General features: G+C 35.8%; 1 protein-coding gene across 1 annotated transcript in view; it reads right to left on the reverse strand.

The window, feature by feature from the left end:
• Positions 1-12500, reverse strand: part of LOC137642659 (fat-like cadherin-related tumor suppressor homolog) — a 211370-nt gene that overhangs the window by 63278 nt on the left and 135592 nt on the right. The window contains 5 exon segments of the mRNA XM_068375426.1: positions 3256-3393; positions 5376-5590; positions 6913-7101; positions 7758-7955; positions 8849-9038. Coding sequence (XP_068231527.1) covers positions 3256-3393; positions 5376-5590; positions 6913-7101; positions 7758-7955; positions 8849-9038 — 930 coding nt within the window.

Consider the following 12500-nt stretch of genomic DNA (forward strand, 5'->3'; position numbering starts at 1 on the left):
ACACATATATAAACAAACAGATATATATATATATATATATATATATATATATATATACATTTATATATATATCCATATATATATATGTATAGATATACATACATACATATATATATATATATATATATATACATTTATATATATATCCATATATATATATATATGTATATATATACATACATACATATATATATATATATATATATATATATATATATATATTTTACATATGTATATATATATATATATATATATATACATATCCTTTATATCAATATATACAGTATACACCCAATGTATATCCATTCATACGCAAATACATACACAAAAGTATGAAAATTCATGTAAATTATATAAATATATATATATATATATATATATATATATATACATATATATATATGTATATATATATATATATATATATATATATATATATATATATATATATATATATATATATATACGTGTGATAATCTTATCGCACGACCCCACTATTCCATTTTTTCTCGCCAAAACCACTTGAGCTAACGCGCAAAATTTTCTCGTGGAAGGAGACGGTAGTAAAGGATTGCAGGACCTCTGAAGAGAGGAAGTAATTCCCGAATGCAAAATCGATTTCTCTATATTTGAAAACAAGTAGACGAATACTATTATTGATAGAACAAAAATGTTACCTACTCCTTCGGTTCTATTACATAATTTCTCCAGGCTATTTATTAATACCTGAAATATTTATTATTTTGTGTAAGGAAAAATTTTTCATTTTTTATTTTCCCTATTTCTGTGAAAGGGTTTGCGTACCGCCATGATCAGCATGGCTGTACTAGCCAAGGCCACTCATATTAGGTTGGTTTGTTGTGAGCTATCAGAAAAAAAATATCCCACCATCACCACTCCGCAGTTGGCTACCGTGGTACTGAAAATTGGTCAAACCCCAAACATGGATTGAAATGTCTGAGGTCTTTGTCCTGCAGTGGACTAGAATCGGTTGCGTTTGTTGTTGTTGTTGTTGTTATTGTATGCATAAATGAATAAATACATGACTCACAAGTAAATGAATAAATAAGATTTACGGTAACGAGGTTATCTAGCGACCGTTTACGTGTGACAGCCAATAGAAAGTAACATTTCCACTTAGAGGAGCATTTGAACATTTAAAAAGGAAAGCCCTTCGAAACCCGCATCGCCGAGACCTTTATTTAAAGGTTTAAAGGCCGCTTATGAATGGCAGAGTCAAGGGACAGTGGCACTGCCCTATCAAGCAGGACAGTGCCCTAGCGACTGACCACATGTACACATGATCAGCGCCCAAGGCCCCTCTCCACCCAAGCTAGGAACAAGGAGAGTCAGGCAATGGCTGCCGATGATTCAGCAGATAGACCTATAGGCTCCCCCAAACACCCCATTCTTAGCTCACAAGGATATGAGGGTTGCAGCGACCAAAGGAAATAACGAGTTTGAGTGGCACTCGAACCCCAGTCTGGCAGTTACCAGGCAAGGACGCTACCACCAGGCCACCACAATCCGTTTCCCCTGGCCCATTGCAATCCGGTCAGAGGATTTACTCAGTTCGGTCAGGATTTCGGCATTAGCTGAAGTCCCATCAAAGTTAACAGTTATTGGACCACTAACGTTTCGGTGTCTTGAGCGCTAATAAAAAATAGATCACCTCAAGGCCCACTTGCGCTTAGATGTCAAGGTTCAATTCCCGGTGGAACTGTAATAAAAATGCAGAGAGAATTTACGCGCTCACAATATTTACACCAGAGCCATAAACAACTTTCCCTCCCTGATACTTTTTCAGCTATTAAACCTTGTGCTTCGCTCTCCGAAAGAAGGATGATAGTCTAGCGATACTCCATAAAAACATTGTTGATAAAATAAAATGTAGTAAAATGTAGTAAAATAAAGTGAAATAATTTAACCCAATAAAGTTCAGGAACATATTCCTACTCATGTGTCGCTTGCTAATGACTGATATTATATGGACGGTTATGCTGATCACTAACGTCGTGTATTTCAATATATGTCTTGGTATTTTGCTACTGTGATTTCTTCGTAAAGTAACCACGTTTTAGTAATAGTTTCCTTGATCTCTTTTTCTTTCAGATTTCATAGTCTTGTTCGCCTTATACCCCCCTCCCCTCCCAAATACACTTGACATAGAGATTCTTTCTGATGATTAAGAAACGCCAATCAGTATGTTTTTACCAAGTCACAATGGAAAATTTATAGCAAGTGAAAATTCTCAATTGGTGAGTCTTAAATTTGACTCTTGGGGACCCTACGTAATATACAAGTATAAAATGAGAGAGAGAGAGAGAGAGAGAGAGAGAGGAGAGAGAGAGAGAGAGAGAGAGAGAGAGAGAGAGAGAGAGAGAGAGAGAGAGAGAGAGAGAGAGTTATGACTGAATGTTGTAAAATGCATCACGAGATGTTTTAATCTAATTGCAATTGATTTCACAAATATTCTATTACCGTGTACATGCATCTAGCGTACCTATCCATTTTACTGGTTTTGTTGGGGAGAGAGAGAGAGAGAGAGAGAGAGAGAGAGAGAGAGAGAGAGAGAGATTCCTAAATGTAGGCATACAGAACAGATACAAACAGATACATCTCGCATAGCAAGTATATAATAATTACTTTATAAAGGAAACGACCTCGCATATGCAAAAATACTCCTTCAAAATTAATAAAAAAAATCACTTATGACCCGATGCCAGAAATACTACTTTCTCTTGATGCCCAGATGAAATCTGAAATATATTTCAACGCAAATACATACATACATATAACCTGCTACATGAGTACATACATGACTATCTCTCTCTCTCTCTCTCTCTCTCTCTCTCTCTCTCTCTCTCTCTCTCTCTCTCTCTCTCTCTCTCTCTCTGTATATATATATACATATATATTGCATATCTATGTATATATATACGTGTGTTTATATAAATATATATATATATATATATATATATATATATATATATATATATATATATATATATATTTAGTGTATGTATATATATATATATATATATATATATATATAAAAGCGTGCATATACTTATAAATTATCTCTCAGTTCATTTCATATATACATTCATTTATTTACAAACAGACAAATACCAACCATTTGTGGTCTTCATTAAATTTATCTCTCTCCTCTCTCTCTCTCTCTCTCTCTCTCTCTCTCTCTCTCTCTCTCTCTCTCTCATGCACAGAGTATTGTAAAATAAAAATTGACAGTACCTTTTCCCTGTCTAGTTTTTTAAGGACGGTAATGATGCCAGTGTCTTGGTCGATGTGGAAACAGTGTTCATTGTTGCCGTCACTTATGCTGTAACGCACCAAGCTGTTGATGCCTGCGTCCACGTCGCTTGCCGATATCTGGGAGAGAAAGACATCCATCATCATCATCATAATATTAATAATAATAATAATAATAATAATAATAATAATAATAATAATAATAACGGCAATACTAATAATAATAATAATAATAATAATAATAGCAATAATAATAATAATAATAATAATAATAACAATAATAATAATAATAATAATAATAATCATCATAATAATAATAATAATAATAATCAACATCATTATGAATAAGTACAATATCATAAAAAGGTAATTTCTCAAATGCTTGAAACAATGAAAAACATTAAAATTACGACATTCATAATAATAATAATAATAATAATAATAATAATAATAATAATAATAATAATAATAATAAAATGTAACAAATACAGTACCCTCAATAAACACAAAATCCCAAAAGGTAATTTGTCAAATAATTGAAATTAATATAAAACCTTCATTTACTTTTCATTTCCAATCAATAATTGAAACATACCTCACGCATGAGGATTATGAATATTTTAAATTCTCCAGTAACAATATAGCCAAAAGAATAAATGTTAATCTATAGTCCATTTCTTTTAGCGATGCATATTTGCACCGACTCGCGGCGGTGCCCTTTGAGCGCGGAAAAGTTTCCTGATCGCTGATTGGTTAGAATTATCTTGTCCAACCAATCAGCGATCCGGAAACTCTTCCGAGCTAAAAGGGCACCGCTGCGAGTCGGTGCAAATATGCATCGCTAAAAGAAATGGACTATAGTCACTAATATTAGGTCAGCTTTGAAATATTCAAAGAAAACACGTGTATTCATTTTACAACCTAACAAAAGAAATGCAACAACATAGCACGTAAAATAAGAAATACTATTAATTCAAGACAATAGATAATATTGGTAAGTCATTATTGATAACATAATTTATTACGGTTTTGCAATTCCGAAAAATTAACGAGTATAAAAGGGACCCCAGTAACTCTTCTTCCTCAAAATTTATTATTAATTAAAGGTGATCTTTTGCTGGCACATGGTTGCGTTCCTTGAACATAAAGTTTATACTCAGGTGAAAAATATCTTCTTTCAGTCTAAGGATAACATGATACTTATGACATACTTATCAATGAAAATATTAAACGGAAAATATAAAAGTATTGTAAAAATGTTTTAACATAAAAAAGTACTTTTCCCTCTATAATTTCAATCTATTAAAACAACGTTAGATACCAAGACGATGTTTATAACAAATAAAACAAATAATAAAAATAGTATTAATAAAAAGTCAATTTTTTTTTCTCACAGAAACCATTCGAGTGAAAAATCCCTCTGATACCCACCACGCCGGAAATCGAGGAGAAAAACCCTAACGTCAACGGAAGGTAGAAAAAAGGGCCACAAATAAAAAGGAGAGAGAGAGAGAGAGAGAGAGAGAGAGAGAGAGAGAGAGAGAGAGAGAGAGAGAGAGAGAGAGAGAGAGAGACGAAATATAGGCAACTAGCCAACAGCAATCACTCCCCTCTGATTAGTTGCTGTCAATCCGGGACGAAATGGAGGTTAGGAGGGAAGCGATGTAACCCTTTGATATCGATGACACATAATCCATAAAAATTATTTTATATAGGTCGTTGGGACGGTCTTTATTATCATTGTAGGGCGGTTTCTTCCCTCGATTATCTAACTCAATAGTATTGATGATTCTGTCATTATACCTACTAAATATAAGGTTTATATTTGGGGCGGGATTCTTTGGAATTGGTTATATAAGCCTGTCGTGCTAACTGGTATCATGTTAACTTTTCTAGATTTGAAGATAGCTGATTTGCATTTCAGTTTTAAATCTTTTAAAACTAATTTGGAGAATATATGTTTTCTTTCAATTCTTTTAATGAAAAAAAAAATCAATTAGGCGTTAATTGTTCTTGATAAAGTCTCTACCTACTAAGTAGTTATTTTCTTATAAAATAATGAACATTTACAGGTAGCAGTAACTGTGACACCTCTACTCTACCTGAATGACACTGGCGCCTTGCAGGGAATCCTCCCTGACGGTGGCCGTGTAGGAGGGAAGGGTGAAGATAGGGGCGTTATCGTTGATGTCCGTGAGCGTGAGGTTGACGAGGGCCGTGGATGACAGTGGCGGGGTACCTCCATCAGTTGCGATGACAGTAGCTACAACTTGATGGACGCGTTCGTAATCGAGGGGCGCCCCGACACTTATCACACCTTATTAAATAGAAAAGAAAATTAATGGTAATATCTATAGATTCATGGGGGATTTGGGTTGGCATACATAGGCTACCCACCGCTACCATGACCTTGCTTCACAATCTTAGAGATACTTATGGTACTCGTAGTATTATCTTTAATCAAACCAATGTTACCATAGGTTATACATTAAAAAAGGAAGGGGCAAAATAGCTTATGTAATGCCATCTTTCGCATAGGGGATTTGGGTTGGCATACATAGGCTGCCATGATCTTAAACCAATGTAAGTATAGGCTATACACTAAAAAAAGACAGGGCAAAATATCTTATGCAATGCAATCTTTCGCACAGATGATTTGGGTTGGCATACATAGGCTGCCATGATCTTAAACCAATGTAAGTATAGGCTATACACTAAAATAGGACAGGGCAAAATATCTTATGCAATGCAATTTTTCGCACAGGGGATTTGGGTTGGCATACATAGGCTGCCATTACCTTGCTTCACAATCCTATAGAGCTACTTGTGGTACTCGTAGTATTATCTTTAATCAAACCAATGTAAGTATAGGCTACACAGTAAAAAAGGACAGGGCAAAATAGCTTATGTAATGCAATCTTTCACATAGCAGATTTGGTTTGGCATACATAGGCTGCCATGATCTTGCTTCACAATCTTAGAGCTACTTATGGTACTCGCAGTATCATCTGCAATTAGCCCCAGATATGTATAGGCTATACATTAAAAAGAGAACAGGCTAAAATAACTTATCCAATGCAACCTTTCGCTGACAGCAGTAAAATATTTAACTGGCAGGTCAAGTAAAAATTTAACGAAAACTAAAATGCTCTTGACTGTAATTTAAATTTTGTAATTTGTCTGGGCCAAAATAGTTTACAATTTCCTGCCATGTATACTAATATCTGAACGAAATTTACAGCTATCGTTTTCACAAAGGGTGAATATCTCTTCCTAAAACTGGGAGCGTTCTAACAGTTCCTCTTTAGAAAATGCATAAATTTAACACATTTTTGCATTTCAAAAAACAAGTTCAGCAATACGTTTTTAATTGCAATGCAGCAATGTAAATTGTAATGAGCCCTTTCATTTGGCTCAAAACTTCCAGTTTAATACCGCCTGTACATTTTAAAAGCCCAAAACATCACTTTCCCATTTCTCTCTCTCTCTCTCTCTCTCTCTCTCTCTCTCTCTCTCTCTCTCTCTCTCTCTCTCTCTCTCTCTCTCTCATACAACACGAGACACATCAAACAGAAAATATTCCCAACGAGTAATATTTCAAGAAGTTGCACTTCTCCCTAAAATGTCTTTATCATTTACCTGTCTTGGGATGGATGGCCAGATACTTCTCCTTTGTCGTGTGGTGAATGGAATAAGTGATATCCGCATTGATACCGATGTCTCTTGAAGTGGCCATCACCCGCAATACTTCAGTGCCAACTTCTAAGTTTTCAGCCACCGTCGTCTCCAACAACTTCCGAACGAATTCGGGAGCGTTGTCGTTCACATCTACATGAAAGAAAATCGATTTAGGGTTCAACACGGATGGAAAAGTCTGCGTTTCAATTTATGGAGCAAATACATTAACATGAAAAAAGAAAATATACCATCATAGCGATATATGAAAAACATATTCTGTAACACGTTCATCAGGTTATCACTTAATCATATTAAATAGATTATGGAATCATTCAGGCATATGGCCTACTAACCATCATAGAAAAAGAGTTTCCCATTGCTTTGATAACGGGCGAGACAAAATTTGCTTTAAACTTGTGTAATTTGAATCTTCCAGTCTGCCTTAAACTAAGGAACGCCCAAGAGATTCTCCAATGAAAATAAAATCCTCTTAATCACAAAATGTTGTTGTCCTTAACAAATATGAACACCGTTATAGACTACGCCGGGAAAAAATACTTGCACTATCACATAATGAAATATACCCCTTATTCATTTCATGCTATCTACTATAATCCTAATTATCGTTTGTCATGCAAAATGGTAAAAGCAATTGCAATACGAAACCTTGCAGCCTAAATTATAACAGCTAATAAGGAACTGTGGCATTTTAAATGGTGCTAATGTTTTTTTTTCTTCCCTATTACTACTATGACAAATGAATGCACAGTAACAATAAGCCCAGAAAGGAAATTTAATCCACTTACCAGTCACAGTAACCGTGAGGACAGTGGTCGATGACAAAGGAGGGACTCCCATGTCGATTGCCTGAACTGTCAGGCTATAAGAATCCTTGGTCTCACGGTCTAATGGCCTGGCAAGACTGATCACGCCCTCAGTCTCGTCAATACTGAAGTGCCCATCGGCGGAATCAACGAACCTATATCGAATTCGACGGCTGATACCTAAGGGGAGGGGAACAATCATATGAAAAAGCAGGTCTGAATATACTGTAATGTAATCGTGTCATGACAAAGACAGCCAACATCATGGACAAGAGGTCATAATTGCTAACTCTGTTTAAGATTTGATAAAACTCAATTATATTTTTCCAGCATAAAGCCAAGAGCAAGATGAATACTGCTCACTTACGTCCTGGTTAGGTATGAAACAATTACTGATGCCAGTTAACCTCAAATACGAGGTTATCATTGCTCAAACACATTTGTCTGATTTAGTCAGAAACTGATATTACTCATTTGAAAAGGTCAACAAAAATTAAGATACGGTTATTGTAGCTCTCAAAAGGCAAAGTCTGGTATAAGTCATTTGAAAAAGGAAAAGAAATAAAGAAAAATTTGCAGCATTGCTAGCCCAGGTAAGGGTCTGATACGAGGTATTTGAAAATGTCAGCACAAATGACAAAAAATGTCACAATAGCTTCTCAAGGTCAAGGTCTGAATCGATTAAAAAGGGGGAAAAATACCCCCTTGCTAACATTGGTCAGGATTTGATATCATCTGGAAGGATCGGCAAAAATGAAGAAAAAAAAGTCATTACCGTTCACCATACTCAAGGTCTGATATGACTCGATAAAAAAGCAAGCATTGCTTACCAAGGTCGAGATTTGCTATGAATAATTTGAAAAGGTCATCAGAGAAAGAATAGAGAAAAAGGTCTAAAGTTCAGGTGGAAAGATAAATCATTGAATGACATGAAGAAAAGGGTCTAAGAGAACAAAATGTACAGGGCAGAGGAATATGGAGAAAGCTCTAGAGAAAAAGCGACCCCATATACAAATGGGAAAAGCTGAAGGAAAAGGAGAAGACGAAGAGAGCAAAAGGTCAATATTACTCACCCAGGTCAGGATCAGAAGCGTACATCTTCAACAGCACCGTGTTCACGGGGGCATCCTCGGGCACCGTTGCGGAGGTTGCCTCATCAGACTCCGAGGCGAATGAGGGCGGGTTGTCGTTGATGTCGCTTACATCCACCTCTACCTCCACTTCACATTCCCACTCGGGATGCTCCCAGTCCTCCACCAGGACCTGCAGAAGGAAAATAAGAAATTGTGGGTTAGGAAAATAGTGCCTTTTTTCATACTTGTGAATAATAATGACAACAGCAACAACAACAATCATAACTAGAGCGGCATTTAGTAGAAAACATGCCTTCAACACACCAAGTAGTCTTGTATTTCGATGTATTTTCTTCAAAATCTAACGGATTTGCCCTTGGAACGTGCCGCAGTTATCAACCAAGTTTCGTTGAAATTGGTTCAGTGGTTTTTGCGTAATGTCGTTCACAAACAAATGAATAAAATGAAAAAATATTGTCCATTGCGATCTCTCTCAAAGTAATGTTGCGTACTTGTACTTCAATGTACTTTATCCAAAATGTTACATTCATATACTCCTCATTATCACAGGTTGTACACAGGTGTTCTAATAGCAGATACAATTTGCTTCTCTGTCTTTCCTACTAAGTTGGGTCAAAATCGGTACAATAGTTCTTGTGTAAAGTTACTCACGAACTAACAAACAAATAAACAAACTAAAAAACAGACAGGGGTGAATACTGCCCTTCGCAAAATCTTTGATTCTGGCGAAGGCAATAATAATAATAATAATAATAATAATATGTCTGTGTATTTTCAATTAATAAGAACAATAATCAAAGAAAGTCACAAAAACCAATGAAGGAGAGAACAACCAAGAATATTTCAGAGATAAAAACGCAGGACAAGGCTGCACCATGACACAGTGGAAAGTTCAAATTGTATACAAACCGCAGGTGCACCTACGCCTGAGAGTACCAGTACCTACCCGACAGGGTACCGTCCATGAGAACAATGGACCAAATGCAACAGTTGAGTTGGCTGATGGGTGGCCATTGTTTACCTTTTTATCTGTACCGGCACATTTCCTGAGGCACATTTACATTCAAACACACACTCATTGAATGCTCTAAAAATATCCTTAATGCCTTCCCATCTCAGCATTATTTGCATGTATTTAGGAAAATAAAAGCATATATATATATATATATATATATATATATATATATATATATATATATATATATATACTGTATATAGTGTGTGTGTGTATCATCATCATCATCTCTTCCTACGCCTATTGACGCAAAGGGCCTCGGTTAGATTTCACCAGTTATCTGTATCTTGAGCATTTAATTATATACTTCTTCATTCATCATCTCCTACTTCACGCTTCATACTCTTCAGCCAGGCAGGCATGGGTCTTCCAACTATTCTAGTGCCTCGTGGAGTCCAGTTAAACGTTTGGTAAATTATCCCTCTTGGGGAGTGCTAAGAGCACGCTCAAACCATCTCCATCTATCTCTCATCATGATCTCATCGACATATGGCACTCAGTAGTCTCTCTTGTTTCAACTATAATCCTATCCTGCCATTCAACTCCCACTATTCTTCTGAAGGCTTTGTTTTCAAATTTACAAAATCTGCTGATATATAGCCTGATTTTTATAAGCAATTTCTGGCGATTTGATTTCCAAATTTTACTTAACCTAGCCATTATCTGATTTGATTTATCAAGCTTTTATTAAAGTCCAATTCTAAACACCCTTTATTAAAGATCACAGTTCCTAAATACTTGAAGAATTCGGCCTCATTAATCCTTTCATCTTCCAATGATACTTCATCTGCCATTGTATATTCCGTTCTCATTTATCTTGAGCCTAACCTCCTGTGATATTTCATGCATTCTGGTCAGCAAGCATTGCAAATCCTGTGTTATTCTGCTAATAAGTACAGTGTCATCAGCATACTCTAGGTCATCTAATTTCCTATTACCAACCCAGTCCAATGCTTCTCCACCATCTACAACTGTTCTACGCATTACAAAATCCATGAGAAGGATAAACAACATAGGTGAAAACACATTCCCTTGTAGTACTCCACTGTTCATAAGAAATTTATTTGACAGAACCCCTCTAACATTATCTTTGTACTTGCTATGCTTATGAACAGACTTAATTAAATTTACATATTTAAGAGGATTTCCATAATAATGCAGGACTCTCCACAAAGTTGGCCGATGAACTCTATCAAAGGCTTTTTCATAGTCCACAAATGCCATCAAAAGTGTTTTTTTTATATTATAGGCATTGTTACACTGTACAACATCTCTCAATATGAAAATTTGGTCAGTACAGCTTCTACCTTTTCTAAATCCTGCTTGTTCATCTCTCAGCTTTTCATAAACCTTTCTCTCTGATCTTTAGAATAAGCATACTACATATTTTCATGACAACTGACGTAAGCATGATGCCTTTGTAATTATTGCAATCAGTCAAGTCTCCTATTTTGCCATTTTCAACAAAACTACTAGCTCCCATTCATCAGCTTTTGCCTTTTCCCATTCTACAAAAGAATTTTGTTAAGTATTCTGGGGGTCACTAAATTTTCAACCAGTATCATCTCAGCACTTATTCCATCTTAACCAGGGGCTTTCCATCTACGGAGCTTTTTAATGATAGAGGTGTGTCTACATTATATATATATATATATATATATATATTATATTCTTTATTCACTCGGCATAAACAAAAAATAAACCCCAATTACACTGACGTTTACATATACTGTACATACATATACCAATACACATACGGCATACTACAGATTCAGCTCTTTCAGTCTTTCCCGCACAAAGGCTTTCCCCTTTTTTTCTACCTGTCCATATACATTCATTTTGTTCTATTTGGTTACGCCCACCACTCTCCCACTTTACAAGGTTAAGAATAGTAAGTGGGTTGGGAGAGCATTGCATTACAGTGCATCAGTGGTAGTTCTCAGGCGATGTTCGAGGTCTCTCTTGTCTACTACTAGCGTTATACATATATCGTCCCAGTCTCTTTTTAGTTCTTATTACAGATCTCTCACATGTTTGATCGGTCTGTCGTGCTAGTTCTCACATTTCCTTCGTATTCTCTTACGAATTCACGATAAATACATGGTATTGGTCTCTCTCATTCCAGTCGTTGTCTCTTTTACAATTTCCTTCGCAGTATATTTGAGGTCTCCCTACCTCTTTCTTTCTATAATTTATAGTTCTCTCAAGTACACTCATGATCACTGTACCACCGTTTCTAGTTCTATTAAGACCATTCATGAATTTTGTCTTTTATTCTAGTTCTTTCACGGTGAATTCATAACCCCCCCCCTCTCTCTCTCTCTCTCTCTCTCTCTCTCTCTCTCTCTCTCTCTCTCTCTCTCTCTCTCTCTCTCTCTCATGGTCTCTGCATCTCTGGTTCTCGCGTGAATAAAAAGAAATTGAGATATTGTCGAGGCTTCCTAACATTCACCAAATTAAATTCCAGTAAGCTCAGGTGAATGGAAAACTGGAAGATTACGAAGTTAAACTTGCCTCCGTAGAGCGACAGAACGACAGTGGAGGCGTAAAGAAAGGAATATTACTCTTCTAATTAAACTAATCATAATAAGTTCAGAAAAGATAAATAGCACGTGA

This window comes from Palaemon carinicauda, chromosome 6, assembly GCF_036898095.1.
Source record: "Palaemon carinicauda isolate YSFRI2023 chromosome 6, ASM3689809v2, whole genome shotgun sequence".
Taxonomy (NCBI): domain Eukaryota; kingdom Metazoa; phylum Arthropoda; class Malacostraca; order Decapoda; family Palaemonidae; genus Palaemon; species Palaemon carinicauda.